Source organism: Dreissena polymorpha, chromosome 12, assembly GCF_020536995.1.
Source record: "Dreissena polymorpha isolate Duluth1 chromosome 12, UMN_Dpol_1.0, whole genome shotgun sequence".
Lineage (NCBI taxonomy): Eukaryota > Metazoa > Mollusca > Bivalvia > Myida > Dreissenidae > Dreissena > Dreissena polymorpha.
The window spans coordinates 48,953,874-48,973,829 of record NC_068366.1 but is presented as its reverse complement, the minus strand read 5'-3'; the positions used below and the strand labels follow the sequence as shown (position 1 = coordinate 48,973,829).

Here is a 19,956-nt window from a genome sequence, read left to right as displayed (position 1 = left end):
TATTTTGAGAATAACTTAAAATTGTATTATTCAGGTAGCAACATGGTATTGTACTCTCTATAAAGGTTTTTTGATATCTTACCCAGTGAATTGAATAATTAGCACACTGGGTCAGTGTGTCAGTTCTGAAATAGCATGTTTCTCACTGTCCACTGTTTGTACTGCATGTAATTAGATCTATTACTCTGATGGCAGTTAAGTTATCGTATTTGACATCACACTGGTTACATTTTTGTTGTGTGATTGATAATGGATTGGGAACAATTTAGATAACAATTTAAAAGAAAAGAAAATACGATGTAATAATGTATAGAATTATGTTTTAGTATTGTTAAAAAAATATATTTCTATTATTTTATCAAGTGAGTTTGTAAGTTTTGATGTTATTTGAAGGAAACAAAAAAGCTTACTTGTATGAAATAATGCTTCATCATAATACTTAATAAACACATGCTTAACCAATAAAAATGTGTTAAATGCAACAAGATTCAATGGTTGATGTCTAATTTTAGGATGAATGCAGTTTTGTTTCATTGAGGGATGCAGAGCGTGTCCTGTTGGTTATGGCATGGTTTTACAATCAGGCTAATGATAATAGGTTTTTGTTTGATGCCATGGACGCTAAAATAGAAGAGAATGAGGAAAATGATGACGATGAGGCCATTGAAGTAAATGTATGTTTACCGCTATAAGGAAAATGTATTTATTGTTAGAAAATTATAATGAAATTAAATTTGTATATCATGGTCATTTTGGTATAAATTTAAATACATTAAATGAAATAAACAGACCATAAATGATTCTGGACTAAAAATCTCAAGGTTATGTCTTCCATTTAAGAAGTGTGGATTTATTATGCCCCTCTTTAAAAGAGGGGTTATATTGTTTTGCTGGATGTCGGTCATTCTGTCGGTAGACCACTTTGTTTCCAATCAATACCTTGTGAACAGATTGACCAATTGGCTTTATACTTTCTGTGTGCATTGGCCTTTGCCAGTAGATGACCCCTATTGTAATTTTGGTCATTACGTAAAAGTTCAAGGTCACTGTCACACTAAGAGTGAAAATTGTTTCCGCTCAATAACTTATGAACAGAGGGATCGATTGCCTTGATACTTATAGTGTGCATTGGTATTGGACACCTATTGATATTGTGGTCACTAGGTCAAAGGTTTCCAATCAATAACTTGTAAACAGATGGTTTTATTGGCTTGATACTTCACATGTGCGTTTGCGTTGGACAGTGACGGCCCATGTTGAAATTGGGTCACTAGCTCACAGGCCAAGGTCACTGTCACACTAAGTACGAAATCATTTCCGATCAATAATTTGTCTACCGATTCACTGATTAGCTTGTTTCCTTCCATGGGCAATGGACAGTAGATGGCCCCTATTGAAAATGGGGTCACTAGGGCAAAGCTAGGTCACTGTCACAATAAGTGTGAAATTTGTTTCCAATCAATAACTCTGCAACAAATTGACAGATTGGCTTGATACTTCACATGTGCATTGGCCTTGGAAGTTGATGTCTACCTTCTGAAATTGGGGTCACTATAGTTGGTATGATCTACATGACCTCAGATCAAATTCGAAATTTGTTCTAGGCCATTGATTTTTGGCCAAGTTATGTGCCTTTGACTAACAATTTTTCTCTATAGTAACCGTTTTCTGTTTTTTATGCAACACTTTCAGATGTTGAGCTGATTTTGAGTATGGTAGTCTACCTACATTTCCTACAGATGAAGTGTGAAATTTGTTTAAGTTCATTTATTTTTGGCAAAGTTATTGGCCTTGGACTTAGAAATGTTCTTTATAATTACTGTTTTCTGGAGTTTTGTTATGCAAGGCTTTAGATATTGAGCTGATGTTTGGTATGTGTGTCTACCCACATGACTTACAGATGAATTGTGAGTTTCGTTCTGGTCCGTTGATTTTTGGCTAGATAATGGGCATTGTTTTCTCTAAAATATCGAGGCATCAAAGCGTAGTAGGGGGCATTGTGTGTCACAAACGCAGCTTTTGTTGCTTTGAACTTGCATGTAAGTTGGTGGGATTTGGTAGTTGGTATGTCTTTAGACAATTTGATTCTCACATAATATCAAGCAAATGCTTTGAGCTATGGTTATCTTTTTGTGGCCAAAAAGGTTAAGTATTTCATAGAAACTTTTAACGTGGAATTTGTTGCCAAACAATTTCTATTGAATGCTTTAATCTACTATCAGAGGGGGTAATCACGTGACAAACAAGACGGCGACGTCTATGCCGAGGCAGGTATTTTTCGTCGTTTTATACCCTGTATTACATTTTTTTTATTACGCTCACTTTCCAGCCATATTTGGAAAAAAGTTACAGGCTTTTATATCATACTAATATTCGCTCTATATCTCGACTTTACTCGGTGCGAAATTTCTTAGCGGGATGATCTAATTAGGGCCACTTAGAAAATTTGCGGGGAGATATAAAGTCGAGATATAAAGCGAATTTAAATAAACGTTAATCACCTTTTTACTGATATGGCTGGAAAGTGAGCGTAATTTAAATCAAAGTACTGACAGTACTGGTGTGACGATGCTTTTGAGAGGATGGATATAAAAGCATCAAGTTAAGTTTATCTACATCACCACAATCACCACAATTGTGTATGTTGGTACGAACAAAAAATTTGGTACAAAAATTTTGCGAAAAAAATTTGGGTATGAAAACAAATTTGGGTACGAACAAATATTTGGGAACAAAAAAATTGGGACCGAAAAAAATTTGGGTACGAACAAAAAATTGGGGATAAAAAAAAATTGGGTACGAAAAAAAAAATTGGGTACGAAAAATTTTAGGTACGGAAAAAAAATTGGGGGAACGGGAAAGTAGTACCTGTGGGTAACTTGACCCACACTCGCACATTTTCGGCCCTTTCCGTCAAACATCATAAGTTCCTCGAAGGCAATAGTATGAATAAACTGTGAGTTAACGGCTGGACAGATATTTTTGAAGTTAACTTTTTATACGCCCGTCTATGACGGGACGTATTATGGTATACCCCGCGTCCGTCCGTCCGTGGGACTTTGTTCGTCAAAATTTCGTGATTTCATTGAATGTCCTACTGTAGCTCAAATATCCTTCGATGGATTTTTTTTTTTTTTTTTTAGTATCCCTGAAAAATTGAACAAGGTGAGCTTTTTTCTATTCCGATTGTACACTACCACTTACCCATCTACATTTCTCTTTTATTATTGGTCAAAATATCTATAACAGGTTTACTTCAACTCCATATCCTCTAAAGAAATGCATACATATACTCAAAAAAAGATATGGTATGAATGTCAAGGAGACGGCGCTCCATGCTCATGTACTTATAAAATAAACCATGTATTCAAATACAAATAAACTGAAGTAAAAAAATGATTCAAAGGGTTATTTATTACCTTACTACTTCATTGGCGAACGACGGGCGTATCATGCGCTCATGGCGCAGCTCCTCAGTTTTGAAAGGTTGTCCAATTGCCCATAGGAGGATCAATGGATGCTTTTTATTAAATCTTCTTTTGACATTTTTGCGGCCAGCGAAGACAGGTCTATGATAAATTCTAGTTAATGACCTTGTTATGATTCCAATATCAGGGGGTGGGGATTTTTTTTTCATGGCTCTTTGTCAATTTTTTTCTCATTAAACATGATTTTATATATTTATTTGAATATATTGGGCTCCTAAAAAAATAAATAAAAAAAAAAAACTATCCAGGGTACGTTACTTCCACCTGTGTGACACACTGGCTGACTGACTGACTGACTGACAGTTCAACTGATATAGGCCACCCTACCGGGGCGTTAAAAAGCAATGGCGATATTTTTCTCAGCCACATAATTGTTAATAGTTTGATATCACAAAATGAAAGTGAAAGTAGAACTGTCAAAAATGACAACCTGTCAACGTGTTGTTTTTGCTGGCACGAGAGGGCGATTACACTCAATGTGTTCACATTTTGACCATAGGCTTTGTCAATGACCTTTATAGTATGGGTAGCTTTGATATTATTTATTGCTATCATGTAACTGCATGATTGTGTATATTTTTACAATACACCAAGCATAAATAATGATATAAATATACTGATTGAGCTTATAATAATCTGAGAACTATAGCCAGGTCAATTAAGGACTTAAAATACAATTTTGTGTCCTGATTTCATGAAGAAATGACCATGCATGTCCTAGATTTCAAATTCAAGGCTCTGGTGTGACACATTGGTAGCATTACCGTTAAACTGTTACCAGGCTTATAAAATTACTTTTTATTAAACTATCTAAGGAAATCTAAATCAAGCACTGATTTTTCTTGTTTTAATACAGTCATAGATCAGTTGTGGCCTCTGGGTAATGACCAATTTTTGCTTACTTGTCACACCCTTAAAACTTTCCACACGTCTATAATAGCAAATCTGGATTTAGGTGATCTTCAATGGTACATTTAAACTTTAGCTCTGTTACAAGAGTGCTGGTAAAGTCCAGTCACATATTTAAATCTAGGCCATGTCAAAATCAAAGTGTCAAAGACAAATGAAAGATGCGTTCATTAATTATTGTCCAGTTGTTTACTACTTCTGTAAGTTTTTATATAATATGACTGATGAACATCATGTGAGAGAAAATTCACATTATCATTGTATATCAGGTTTAGCAGCCTTTTAGATAACAAAGTATGCTAGTTTTCAATGTCGCTTCTGGGGATCAAACCCGTAGGGCTTTTAGGAAGATTCTGAAATTTTCGATCCCTCGAGAGCAACCAAACCAAAAATTAAGTCAAATATTGCCGACTCGGTTTTTTAAGTTGGTTCATGAGGGATAATGGAGCTTGATTGGTCATTGTCGGCTCTGGTACTACTTACATGTACCCCGGGTACTCTTAAGTATACTTACATGTACCCTGGGTACTCTAAGTATACTTACATGTACCCCAGGTACGGTAAATAAACGTTATTGTACTCGGTCCATATTAGACTGTACCCGAGTTGTATTCGCGCCCAAAATCCGATGTCGTAAAACGCGCAACCGATTATGTTAAACACACTTCTCTTCAAAAAACACTGCATCTACATGCTTCTTGAGTATGTGTTCCGATAATATAGAGGCCATTCTACAGAAAATTGACATACATGTGTATATATAATTATTACAAAAAAATAGTCGACAACGACTGATTTAGGGTTAAATTTCCCGGGTACATTTTAGTATATTTACCGTACCCGGGATACATGTAAGTATACTTAAGAGTACCCGGGGTACATGTACGTCGTACCCGAGCCGACAATGAACAATCGAGCGATACTGGAAGGTGCAACATCTCTCACGCCCCCTAGCATCGCCTTTAGCAGTATTCAATTCTCAACAGGAAAGTGCTGGAGTCATTGATCCCGAGGGACAAGAAAAACAATTGATTAATGTTCGAAATAAATAATTTGATTAATGACAATTCTATTATTTGAGCCAGGTCACAGGAAAAGCGCAGTCAAATCAGTATCCAATTAAATTATTTGTTATTGTCAGAAAAATGCTTTTAAGCAAACAGCTTTCAAGCGACTGCAGGCTGATCTAGATCCAAAATGGCCACAATTGCCTTAATGTCTCTTTTACTGTGACACAGTTCATTTAACTTTAAAATGATAAAAAGTACTTAAACTAAGAAAGAGTGCAAACCAGTAAAGAGTTTGAAATCAATGTTGAATTTCAGGACAGCTTGGTGATCTGCAAATCCCCGATGAAATGTTGATATCGGGTATCATAGTCAATCAATAGGTCGCAAAATGCTCGAATACAATTTATTAAGCACAATGTGACTTATATTGATAACTAAAAATACCAGTATGCCAGTTTTGCCGTGTCAAGCTGTTACGATCCAGAAAGTCCTTCATTCACATCGAGTATATATCCTTCGAATTCCAACTATTGTTGTCATTAGCGGAGATTTAGTGAATAAATAATTCACATATCCTAAATGACAGCTTCTAAATAGCGAAACAAGCCAATGTATGCAGTAAGAAAGTTTTGAATCGAGACTCTCATGGGGGCGGCCATTGTTGAATGTTGAAACACGAACGACAACTCTGCTAGGATGTTATCAATGACGAGCAATCTCCTACGCAGTGGCGAATGCAAAAGGGAAGTAACTGAAAAATCGAGTTGTCTCAATCGGACTGGCTCGGGCTTTTACATAGGTCGCCATTGTGAATTTTTTTTTCATGGTTATCATACCTTGGACGATGCTGTTCCAGCATCGTCAAAAATAAACAGAAGTAATAAAGGGTATAAAACGGCAAAAAATAACCGTCTCGGTATGGTCGTTGCCATCTTGACTATCACGTGATTACCCCCTCTGACTATCATCTCATTGGTATGAGAATGTTTTCGGAGGAAAAAAGACACCTTTTTATTTGATGTTTCAATGTTACATGGGCTTTTAACATAAAATTAATCTCCACACTATAGCAAGAGAATACTTTGACCAATGATCAGCTAAATTTGTATACTGGTTACTTGGATGAATAGGAATATTTGTGTTTGTTTTATTTGGAATACATCAGGTCAAAGGTCAAGGACACTTATTACATGAGATTCGTTTTTGCGCTATATTAAGAGAATGTGTTGACCCGCGATCTTTCAAAGTGATTTTCATGTTACTCTAGACAAGAGTAGTGGAAAGGAAGATGTTTATACATTTTTAGGTCAACAGGTCTAGAATTTTTATCTCAATATACTTTTTAATGAGAACATCAAGAGAACAGTGTGACCTTCAAACATAGAACTTTGTCTGGTGGCACAAAGAAAAAAGCATATTTATTTTTAGGTTAGACAGTTAAACGTCAAGGTCCATGGGACTTGTTACTTGAAAACTGTTTCCACACAATCAATGGATTTGGCTGTATTCTATGCATGTATAAGTTAGTATTCTTGTAGGTCTTGATGAAAAGAAGAGATCAATAAATCAAATATCAATATTTTAGGACTTGACTGCAAGTTTGCATGCACGTTTTTCAAACACCGGTTTACTGGAAATTTGATAACAATTGTTCAAAATAAAAGACAAAAAAATGTAATTATCAATCAACACATTTTTTTTATAAAAACAAATTATGAGTGTATGTGTAGAGTCAGAATCTTGTATTAAATTATTATTTTTTGCTTTGTTGCAGAGACTGGACGATTTGACTCGCTGTTTGGTTCTTGCAATCGGGGTCTGCTATCATGCCTGTTTGAAAACCCGATATGCTTATAGAGCAGCCGTAGCAGCTGAGTTTAAACAACCATGCCCATTGCCGAATGGGGCTGACCAAATATTGCAAGAAATAGAATGGTAATTTAAATATGTAATAATGGTTGTTACCATGGTAACATTTAATGCATGTTATAGCGGTTAAAGCAAGAACAGTAATATAAATCATGGTGTTTTTGAATGTGATTCAATCGCTGTGTAAGTATAAGTAAAGATGTTGACTTCAAAACAGTGCAATTTGTTTAATCAAAATTTAAGAAATAAAACTAAAATATGAATATTAATATTAACACAATATTTTCCCTTCATATTGTTTGGTAAATAAATAATTATGTTATTTTCTGTGCTATTCATTTTATTCAAGTTGCCAAGAGGTATTTCTGGACAATGTGAAACTTGACGATAACATTGCCCGCAATACAGCGTTGAAAGAGAACGTCTTCATGATGGTGGTTTGCATTGAATTGAGGATACCACTGTTTCTTGTTGGGAAACCTGGAAGTTCAAAGTCTCTCGCGAAAACGATTGTTGCAGATGAGATGCAGGGTAACAGCGCCCGACACCCGTTGTTTAAACATCTTAAACAGGTATTTTCAGATATATGTAGTTAAATCATCAGTATGTCTGTTAAGAGTTACTCCACCGAACTTAATTTTGTGCATAAATACCATGATCATGACCTCAAGTGTTGATTTGTTTTATTTAGGTCCAGATGGTCTCTTTTCAATGCAGTCCGTTATCCACACCAGATGGTATTGTTGGAACCTTCCGACAATGTGCAGAGTTTCAGAAAGATAAGGATCCAGATACGTTTGTATGTGCTGTTGTTCTGGATGAGGTCGGACTAGCGGAAGACAGCCCACGCATGCCACTGAAGGTTTACTTATAAGCTTACCTTTTTAAGGGAACAATTCTACTCGCCCTATACATCAACCACGTCATAGGAGATACGTTTTAGTATTGACTAAGCTAGTTTCTCAGGATTGGCTGTAGGGTTTTCACTTAAACCTTAACCTTTGTTCCAAGTGTGGTTGCCCGTGTGCCTTCGTACTCCTAGCAAATTGCATATGGAAGTGTAAAGAGTTTTGGTTAACCTTTTTATTAGGAATTGCTTGAGGGATTTAAGACAAATTTAAACGTCCTATTTTCCTATGTGAAAATAAACCAAACTTTGCTTACATTAGTTGAATATTTTTCAACATAAGGGATCTCTAAAATGTTGCAAGTCAACTGTAGGCAGGTTAAATATGTCTTTAAAATTTAAATTTTCACGTATTTTCGCAATAACAAATGGAGAATCCTTGTTTCATCACCTAACTTTGGATTGCAATTTGGGTTGGTTGGTATTTTTACAGAACATAGCAAAAAATGTTTCCGCTTAAAAGTTCGAGAACATTTTAATAAATGGTTATAGTGCAAAATAGATAAATGCTTAACATGCAGACAAAGCTTGTGATAGCATATTGGGGAGATTGGGTCAATGTAATGTTATTGTTAGTTTAACATTGTAAATACATAGTTTTTATTTGATAACATGAGGATAAATTTAGCTATTGTAGTAAAAAACATATTTACCTTATAAACAGTCCTAAATTGGCGTTTCATATTTAGTTATAAGGTCAATGTCTTAAATGTTAAATTACGATAAAGGTATTCCAATGACTATCTCCAGAAAAAAGCTGTTATAATAAAACGTCCTAAACCACAGCCTTATATCAAGCAATCGATTTCCATGTCATATAGAGGTTTTGGGTTTATGCCATTTACATGTATCAGTATATAATATACTCAATCAGTTCTGATAAAGAATTTTAAAATTCTCATAAAAATACTGTGATAACTAGTTTAAGGTGGTTGCTCGATTATTTTTTGCAAATTAGACGAATACTCAATACTTCTACTTGGTTGAATTAATAGCATGTGTTAATACTATACAAACAGTTTGTTTAAAAAAAATGTCAAAAATAGAGTAAAGAAATTGAGCATACTTATCTCCCACAGCTCTTTTTATGCCCCCGGATCGAAAGATCGGAGGCATATTTTTTTGGCCTGTCTGTCTGTCTGTCTGTCTGTCTGTCTGTCTGTCATTCATTGTGTGTGTCACAAACTTTAACCTTGATTAAACTTTTGCTAAACTTTTTGAATATTGAAGATAGCAACTTGATATTTGGCATGCATGTGTATCTCATGAAGCTGCACATTTTGAGTGGTTAAAGGTCAAGGTCAATGTCATCCTTCAAGGTCAAAAGTCAAAAAAAAGTCCAAGGAAAGTAACAAGCTTTAAAAGGGAGATAATTTCTAAACCTGCCAAATGATATATTGAAATTTTATTTCAAAGCGGCGCAATAGGGGGCATTGTGTTTCCGACAAACACATCTCTTGTTTTTATTATGTTTATTTTTGTATATTTAAATAAATCAATGCTTTTTATTGTTTATATTGTTTGCACAGTAATTGCATTAGTCATGTACATGTACACGTTTATTACAACTTTTCTTTATAAAGTGATAGAGAGTTGTACGATAGAGAGTTGTACACTTAAATGACATTCATTTTTTTTATTTTATGTCAAATAGACATTGCACCCACTTCTGGAAGATGGATGCCAAGGTGATGAAACACCGGAACGTTACAAGAAAGTAGGTTGAAAGAATAATTAAAGATTAACAAATATTTCTTAACTTAAAGAATCACCAAGTACTGGCATGATTGTTGGTACCACTTTGGCGATTAAATATAGATTATCTTTTTTAATGGAATACATATGTATTACTGAATGTTTATACAATTATTCTAACTTAACTACTCCTAAAACAAGATTATCTGCTAAGTAATCATATTAATGATTTGTGACATGATATTGCAGGTTGCCTTTATTGGTATCTCAAACTGGGCTTTGGATCCCGCCAAGATGAACAGAGGGATCCTAGTGCAGCGGGAAGTTCCAGATCTGGACGAATTGATCACTAGCGCAAAGTGAGTCACGAATGTCGCTTTATACGACAAATGTGACTCAGTTCTGCCCCTTGCAATTTGTTTCAAATATTTAAGTACATTGTGTTTTCACACTTTAAGGTTCTGTATTCATTGGATATGTTCAATTAACTTGTTATGTTTTGAAAAGATTGATCTAGTTTAAATTGATATTATATCAACACACTGTTCCAGCTTTTGTGGATAAATACATGTAGTACAAGAAAACTTTAATTTATAACTAGTGACAAACTGCAAAATTCCAAAACAGCTGAAACAAATGAAACATAATTGTCACAAAATACACACAATAATGAATTTACAAATTTAATTATTATGTGATAGTTAATGAACCGTTGTTTTTGGATGGAATATTACTCTTTAATAGATTATTTTGTTTTTTTTAGAGGCATTTGTCAAACAACTGAAGATGTTGAATCATTTTTGGATCCTTTCCTTGAACCGTTGTCAAGAGCATATCTGGAGATATTCCAAAGAGCATCAGACAGGATGCGTGAGTTTTATGGACTCCGCGATTTTTACAGGTATTACACTTTGTTTCAAATGTTGCTACAATATTCCTAAATCATTAGTATGTTATCAAGTTATTCACCGTGTTTCATAATATATTGTTCATTTCACAAATAATTATTTTTTCTGTATCAAGTTTGATGAAAATGGTTTACGGCTCTGTGGCCAATAACAAAAGGAAGCCGACATGGTTGGAAATACTGCATGCAATCAAGAGGAACTTTGGAGGGCTAGATCTGGTGGACCCCGAGGAATGCTTCAAACAACACCTGCAAACTGTCATCCGATGTGAAAGAAACACAGATGTATGTTGTAAATTACATACATGTTTTTGCCCTAAGTAACAATAACAACTTGTTCAAGTATTGTTTCTGTGTTGAAATTGATCTTTTGTCCCTTATTATACATATATTACATGGTGATTGGGTGGGTTGTATCACAGGAGTTTATTATGTCCCCCACCACTATAGTGGGGGACATATTGTTTTTGTACTGTCTGTCGGTTTGTTTGTGTGTTTGTTTGTGTCCTACTTTAACATTTGCCATAACTTTTGCAATTTGGCATGCATGTGTATCTCATGGAGCTGCACATTTTGAGTGGTGAAAAGTCAAGGTCAAAGTCATCCTTAAATGTCAAAGGTCAAATATATGGGTCAAAATCGCTCACTTAATGTACACTTTTAATATTGAAGATAGCAACTTGATATTTGGCATGCATGTGTATCTCATTGCGCTGCACATTTTGAGTGGTGCAAGGTCAAGGTTATCATTCAAGGTCAAAGGTCAAGCGTTAAACTTTACTATTTGCCATAAATTTTGCAAAATTGAAGATAGCAACTTCATATTTGGCATGCATATGTATCTCATGGAGCTGCACATTTTGGGTGGTGGAAAGTCAAGGTCAAGGTTATCCTTCTAGGTCAAAGGTCAAATATAGGGGTCAAAATTGCTCATTTAATGTACACTTTTGTTGTATTGAAGATAGCAACTTGATATTTGGAATGCATGTGTATCTCATGGAGCTGCACATTTTGAGTGGTGAAAGGTCAAGCTCATCCTTCAAGGTCAAAGGTAAAATCGCTCTTTTTTTTAAATGTACACTTTTGTAATATTGAAGATAGCATTTTGATATTTGGCATGCATGTGTATCTCATGGAGCTGCACATTTTGAGTGGTGAAAGGTCAAGGTCATCCTTCAAGGTCAAAGGTCAAATATAGGGGACATAGTGTTTCACAAACACATCTTGTTAAGTGATGTTGTTGGAATATGATGTCACACAATACATGAATTTGATACAACTTATGAGAACATTAATTTATAATTATTTACGATATATGATTTCATTTATGATATACCTCCTTATAATAGAAACAAATTAGTAAAATGATTGGAAACAGGATTTTAATTGGAATCAATATTGTTACATTAAAGAAATATAAACAACATTTAATGCAATTATGGGCATGAATACTTCGTATTACATACATAATTCAGTTTCTCTTGCCGTGTCTAAAATGGAATGGGTATTTCCAATGTTGCTCAGAACATAACAGATATTTACGATACATTACCTATAAATGTAGTCTGCTGACCCAGCCATTGAATATGTGAATATATGGAATTTTATCAAGATTCTTGTATTTTATAGTGGGAATACCATATTGTTTACGTAAGAAGTAAGAAAATGTGCAAGTGCATGATTTTTAGAACTGTTTATTCAGTTCCTTATGGAATGGTGCTAAAAATACTGCTGTGTTTCTTCATTCGACTATTTAGAACAACATCGCATGCATGCATACTTTCTAAGTACGGGTATTATAATATTTTACAAGGTCATTGATGTCACTAACAGGTTATGTCTATAAATGGTTCATATTCTTCCATTTTAACTCTTGTTTAGCTAACCAGTTACTTCCTAGTGATGCATTTAAACCCATTCATTACTTGCCAGTTAAATTTATTTTACAGGAATACATGTACGTGTCTTTCATGCAGATTTTCAATATTTGATATCATAACAACATATGTCAGCTGCCAAAGTCCATATTGTTTTTTTAAAACCTTTCCTTTCACATAACTATTACAGACTGCTTTGACCTAGTGGGTTTAAAAATGTAATAAGGACACTTAGTAGATATTTGCATGTATATGATGGATCCCTTGCAAACGGTCTGAATACTCTCTATTTCAGCCTAAACAGGATGGCCCTGATTGTAGTGCCAAAGGACTGATTGAAGCTTGTCTATTTGATTCTTTAAAGTCACAAGGGTACAGTAACAATTTTTTTCATAGAACGTCTTTTGAATATTTGCAGATTGAACGTTAATAACATACATATTAAACATTTTGTCATTTAAATATTTCACAAGTATGTTATTGTTTTTAAGAACTGTTCAGATCATTTTATCTTCTGCGCCTTACACGAAACATGTTTGCATGAAATTGTGCTATGTATTGCTTTTTCAGGGAGAGTCGGTATCTGCTGCTACTGACTGATAATTATGGAGCATTATCCATGATCCAGCAACAAATCTTATCCAAGAGAAGTGAGATTAGGCCAATAACTATTTTTGGTAGCAGTTTCCGAAGTGACCAGGAATACACACAGGTACAAGTTGTCCAGTTTATTAGTAAACCTTGCTATGAAACACACTGTGTTTTATATAGCTACATATTAGATAAAATATTTATAATCGTTTAAAATCGTTCGAAAATGTCAATTAGCTCATTGACAAAACTGTGTCATTCTTATTCGGAACAACATATTACAGGTGTGCCGCAACATAAACAAGATCAAGGTATGCATGGAGACTGGAAACACTGTTGTATTGCTGAACTTGGAGAATCTGTATGAAAGTCTGTATGACGCATTGAACCAGTACTATGTGTTCTTCGGAGGGGAGAGATATGTTGACCTAGGCCTAGGGACCCACCGAGTAAAATGTCCAGTTCATAAGAACTTCAGGTAGGTACCTTTTGTATTTATAAATATTGTATGTGCCTTTTTAAGGCCAAAGCGTAAATCACTACATGTATTATTGTTACAGATCTAATATAATACTGAATAATGTACAATGCATGTCAAGAACAATTATATACCTTGGCCTAGGGACACACAGGTTGAAATGTCCGATGCATAAGAACTTCAGGCATGAAGGTTTTATGTATCAATAATTTTAAACATATCTCTACCTGGCATGTTGCACTGGTATGAGATTACACTGCTAAAGTATATATTAAGTTTGCTTTCAATAACTTCACTTAGGCTGGAGATGTGCTGAAATGTTGTGTGTATGTATGTTATATTCGGATCATATAACAATTGCATCTGGGGCCAGTGGGGTCAAGTTTAATGGTTTTCAAAATATAAATATAGTTTTGGCTCAATAACTTGGGTTTGGATAAAGGTATAAAGGTATTGTGGTGTATTTTTTGTGTAGGTAGCGTAATGCAGACTATGCTTGCAAATTTTATCCAATTCAGCTAAATTAATTGATAAAATTGTTTAAATCTAATTTCTTGATATGTTCAAATTTCTTGTGTTTTTATGCCCCCGGATCCAATGAACGGGGGTATATTGTTTTTGGCCTGTCTGTCTGTAATTGTGTGTGTCTGTCCCAAAAAATTAACCATGGTAATAACTTTTGCAATATTGAAGGTAGCAACTTGATATTTGGCATGCATGTGTATCTCATGGAGCTGCACATTTTGAGTGGTCAAAGGTCAAGGTCATCCTTCAAGGTCAAAGGTCAAATATATGGCTTCAAAGCGCAGTAGGGGGCATTGTGTATCACAAACACAGCTCTTGTTAGCTCATCTATTTTTTGAAAAAAAAATGAGCTATTGTCATCACGTCTGCGTCGGCGTCCGGTTAAGTTTTGCGCCTAGGTCCACCTTTCTCATAAAGTATCAATGCTATTCATTCATTTGCATTCAAACTTGGTACACTTACTAACTATCATGAGGGGACTGTGCAGGCAAAGTTAGATAACTCTGGCCTGCATTTTGACAGAATTATGTGCCCTTTTTATACTTAGAAAATTGAAAATTTGGTTAAGTTTTGTGTTTAAGTCCACTTTATTCCTAAAGTATCAAAGCTATTGCTTTCATACTTGCAATACTTACTAACTATCATAAGGGAACTGTGCAGGCAAAGTTATGTAACTGGCATTTTGACGGAATTATGGGCCCTTTATACTTAGAAAATTGAAAATTTGGTTAAGTTTTGTGTTTTGGTCCATTTTACCCCTAAAGTATCATAGATATTGCTTTCATACTTGGAACACTCGCAAACTATCATAAGGGGACAGTTAAGGACAAGTTGCATAACTCTGGTTGTCATTTTTACGGAATTATGGCCCTTTTTTGACTTAGTAACTTTGAATATATGGTTAAATTTTGTGTTAAGATCCACTTTACTTCTAAAGTATCAAGGCTATTGCTTTCAAACTTCAAATACTTTCATGCTATCATGAGGGTACTGTACCTGGCAAGTTGAATTTTACTTTGACCTTTGAATGACCTTGACTCTCAAGGTCAAATTATTAAATTTTGCTAAAACTGCCATAACTTCTTTATTTATGATTAGATTTGATTGATACTTTAACAAAACAACTCTTACCTGACATACCACAATAGACTCCACCCAAAGCATCTCCCAGGCCCCCCCCCCCCCTCTGAATCCCCCCCATTTTTTTAAGATCATCTAATAAATGACCACCACAAACCCTCACACTATACCCCCAAACCCCCCCCCCCCCCCCCCCCCCCCCCCCCCCCCCCGATTTTTTTTTAAACATGGTTAAAAAACACAAATATTTATTATTATTTTATTTTTGAAATACCGTCCAACAATCCCAATTGCATTTTTTTTTGCATTTTTGGAAGATAATGTAATAAATGACCACACCCCCACACTATATACCCCTCTCCACTCCACCCCTCCCTCCTTTGTGATTGAAATTGAGATAGGTCCCTTCACCTTTAAAAAGAAAAATAGATGCGTGGTCTGCACCCGCAAGGCGTTGCTCTTGTTTGAATATTTGTTCATCTTTAAGTTAACATATACTAAAAAACTACAACAAATATTCAACTTCAAACATGTATTTGTGGTCATTTTATAAGGTGACTGAGAAAACGTAGTTTATACTATCAAAGTGGATGGTACGTCGGGCAATGTCTTGGAATGGCTTTTGTTGTTGTTTGTTAACACTCCGCCATTGGCTGGATTTGTCAAGCGTTTGATTTACATGTATCAATTCATTCATGTTTTATTTAGGTTTACACTTGCATGTTTACAATGTGTTCTAACTTTTCACTATATTTATTTAAGTAAAGTTGTTAAGTTACTCTTTCAACGATCAAGCATGAAACTTATGTAAAGGTTGAGCAAATACATCAGTTTCATACTTATGTTCGAACCTTCGATTAATGAAGGTCTGTTTTCTAATACAATACGTATTTACTGTTTTGTGACCACCAAATTGGAATGATGGTAAGATGTAATTCAACAGATTGATCGTTGTTGCCGAGAAACATACCGTGTACAAAAAGTTCCCAATCCCACTAATCAATCGACTGGAGAAACATTTCCTCGCAGTGAATACGATTCTGAATGACCGACAGCTAATCCTTGCTAAGAAACTGCAGGGCTGGGCAGAAGCATTTGCAGCTGAACCTGATAGTTTTATTCACAGGTATTTACACAGTTTTATCCACTGGTATTTACATGGTTTCTTCATGTAAAAGCTATTTAATTGACCAGTTGCTGCGGACAGGCAAGGATTGAGTTGCTGAATCATGGTTTAATTTAAATCTCCCTTCTTAATGGCGTTGTAACAAATAAAGTATCCAAGCTTTGAATCCATTATTTGCTAAATGCATTTCACAATACCTCTGAAGTATATTGAACATAATTTTCAGTTAAATAGAATTTCTTTTTTTTTGGATATAGTCATGCAAATAGAAGACAGATGCAGGTCGGAGACATTTTCATCGGATTTCACGAAGACACCTGTTCTGCTATTGTCATGGATGTGTGTGAAAAACATGCAGGCAACATAGATTCATTTTCCGATGAACAGGTGATCAAATGTAGACAATAAGAAAGAACTGGTTATTAATTGATTATTAGCGAAGCAATTGAGAGCTAGAGCATTGTCACGTGTTAAAACCTTTTTGTTCATTGGCTTCAGATAGTAGTGTCATGTCTTTTTGATAAATGGTTAATTTGTAGCCAACAAGACCACTGATAATATTATTTAGATATGATCGGTAATAAAATATATAAAACTTAATTTGCAGTACATTATTTATATTAAGACTTATTCTCTCAATTTTCACTTGCACTATCGCATAATATTACACCTCAGAGATATTGGGCCTTCTATATCTATATGACCGGTTTCAGTCTATAAAATGCGATAGAGGAACCTAATAATATATGGACCGGTCACTATTTTTTGTATATGGACCGTTCGGGGTTACACACCACTAAATTTGCACTGTTTCAATGTAAAATGACGTCATTTTTTAACGAAATGACGTCATTATTCCTGCGAAATTCTTAATATTATCTCTTTTAGATCTAAACCAAAAACAATCGTACAACACTGTACAATGGTAAAGGGGAAACTCTTCGGTGTAATATAAGAAATAGTAAACTCCACTTCGGTCCCAATGGCATTATAGTGACCAGCCAGGAAGCCACAAACTGTATATGGACCTCAGCCTACGGCTTCGGTCCTTATACGGTTTGTGGCTGCCTGGCTGGTCACTATAATGCCATAGGAACCTCAGTGGAGTTTACTATTTCTTAATGATTGTATCACTATTTTTCATGATATAGCATCATTATCCCAAACAAATAAAAATAACCTCCTTACACAATAAAGGTTCTCGAAGAAGCCAAGAAGATCCTGCTGTGGTGTGCCACACCTGAATCCATTTATCGTGAAAACAAACTGTACAGTACAGAGCGAGAAAACATGAAAAGGCATTACAATGAGGATCAGGTTCATGTTAGCGCCATTGGGTACTTACACCATATGATTGAGGCCAAACAAAGCCCCCAGCTATTTACACAGGTTTGATACTAAATTGTTTTAAATAATGATATGACAGTTAGTGAAAACAGCAATAATGAAATATACTCACATCACAATTTTGTCAGTTTTGACAGCAACATTTTAGCGTTTTATTTAACCATCTAAAAACGGTTTGTTTTTCTAGATAACGTGTCATTCTAAATTGTTGGCTGCAAACCACGAGAAAGAGATCATCAACGCCATCTCCTCTCTGCAGCGCGTTGAAATTCTGTCATTGTCCTCGTTTGATACAGAGCAGCAGTTTAGTAATCGAGTCCAGTAAGTTAATCCCCATACCACCATAAAGGTGACCTTTCTTACATGCAATAGAAAGTAGAACATGAAATAAGGTAAATTATCTTGATTAAGCGTCATGTAATTGTCTTTTTAGGCAACATTTTGTGCTCAATCGGAATCAGCCTAGCCTCCTGATTATACAGTGTGATTCTGGAGATACGAATTCTGACTTGATAGCATGTGGGCGGTACTGTGTGATGGATGAGTTTGAAAAAGTACGGGATGTTTTGGAGTCTCCCTCTCATATTGCAATAATTGTTCAACTGCCGAGAAAGGCTGGTGGATGTTTCACAGGATTCCAGGTTGGAAACATTACAAAAATATTAATTAATTATTAACTATTTTATTTATCCATTGTTCATCATTTCTAATAAAATAACATTGTTATCATTCTAGGCCACATTAATTGCAAAATCCTCATAAAATTGGTCAGAACATTTGTCAGCTGAGTCTGAAAGTGTTTCACTTGGGGTCAAAAACTGTCAATGGGGCAAATTAAAGATAAATCTTATAAATGCTCAAGAAGTCACATTTTGTCTGATCATCATAGTACTTGCTGAGAAAATGTGTTTTTAGTATATTTCAGCAGAGTTCCAAAACGGTTTAAGTCTGTTAAAAAAGATGGTAGCCAGAGGACGGAGTATTTGTACTTATATTGCTTTAGGGACAGTTTGTCATCACTTTGGAATTTTTCTATCATCACGAAACTTACTCAGAACATTTGTTTTATTGATGTCTTGGTTGAGCGCAAAAATTGTTCCGGTCTGTTGGAAATACGACTGCCAGGGAGCCTGGCACTTTTCATTGTATGGCTATAGTGGAAGATATTGAATACTTGTCACATTTTTGGTATTGCTCAAAATATTGTTTTTTTATAATATCTGGGCCAAGTTTGAAAATTGTTTGGATCCGCTAAAAAGCGTGTCTCCCAGGGGGCATGACATTTTCTTTATATGGTTATGTTTAAACCTTGTGAACACTCTGAAAGTTACTTTCATGTACAATCTTCATTTTAATAATATCTCAACCAACTTTTAAAATGGTTTTCATCCGTTTAAAAACACAGCTGCCAGGGGCTTGGTAGTTTGTGTATGGCTATAGTAAAAACATGTGAACACTCAAGAAGTCTTATTTTTTTTAGACCAATCACAATGAAACTCTTTCAGAATATTTTATTCTAATGATATTTTAGCTGAGTTGTAAACTATTATTGCCCGATGGAAAACATGGCTGCCAGTGGCTGGGGCATTATTTCTAATATGGCTGTTTTGAGACCTTGTGGACACTAGAATTCTAATGTTGTACTCAGTCATGAAACTTGATCAGAACATTTTTATGCCCCCAGATCGAATGATCACGGGGTATATTGTTTTTTGCCTGTCTGTCTGTCATTGTATGTGTGTGTCTCTTGGGTCTATGTTCTTTAAACTTCGCATGTGCATGCATCTCATTGAGCCTTACAATCAAAGATGGGTTGAGGTCACTATGTCAAAGGTCAAGGTCACTGTGACCTTTACATTCAAAATATAAACTTGTTTCTAAAATAGCTGCTGTGCGGCTTCAAAGTGCAGTAGGGGCATTGTGTTTCACAAACACAGCTCTTGTTTCTAATTATATATGGGCAGATTTCAAAACTTGTTTCAGTCCATTGAAAAAGAGCTGTTGTGGTAGAGGAGGCAGTTTTCGTATATGGCTATTATTTATTTATTTATTATTATTATCATTATTATTATTATTATTATTAAGTGAATTATAGTATGGTTAGAACAATTTAGTTTCTTTAGGTCTCAAGTGAATGCCTTAGGGCA

General features: G+C 35.0%; 1 protein-coding gene across 1 annotated transcript in view; it reads left to right on the top strand.

The window, feature by feature from the left end:
* The window catches only part of LOC127853314 (E3 ubiquitin-protein ligase rnf213-alpha-like), a 95,141-nt gene that overhangs the window by 45,941 nt on the left and 29,244 nt on the right, over positions 1-19,956 (top strand). Inside the window, exons 40-55 of the mRNA XM_052387731.1 lie at positions 513-674; positions 7,182-7,342; positions 7,626-7,848; positions 7,968-8,138; positions 9,838-9,900; positions 10,128-10,237; positions 10,642-10,779; positions 10,902-11,070; positions 12,958-13,034; positions 13,233-13,374; positions 13,538-13,731; positions 16,280-16,462; positions 16,720-16,849; positions 17,660-17,851; positions 17,997-18,130; positions 18,243-18,450. Of these exons, the coding sequence (XP_052243691.1) occupies positions 513-674; positions 7,182-7,342; positions 7,626-7,848; positions 7,968-8,138; positions 9,838-9,900; positions 10,128-10,237; positions 10,642-10,779; positions 10,902-11,070; positions 12,958-13,034; positions 13,233-13,374; positions 13,538-13,731; positions 16,280-16,462; positions 16,720-16,849; positions 17,660-17,851; positions 17,997-18,130; positions 18,243-18,450 (2,457 nt within the window). The remainder of the gene's footprint in view (positions 1-512; positions 675-7,181; positions 7,343-7,625; positions 7,849-7,967; positions 8,139-9,837; positions 9,901-10,127; positions 10,238-10,641; positions 10,780-10,901; positions 11,071-12,957; positions 13,035-13,232; positions 13,375-13,537; positions 13,732-16,279; positions 16,463-16,719; positions 16,850-17,659; positions 17,852-17,996; positions 18,131-18,242; positions 18,451-19,956) is intronic.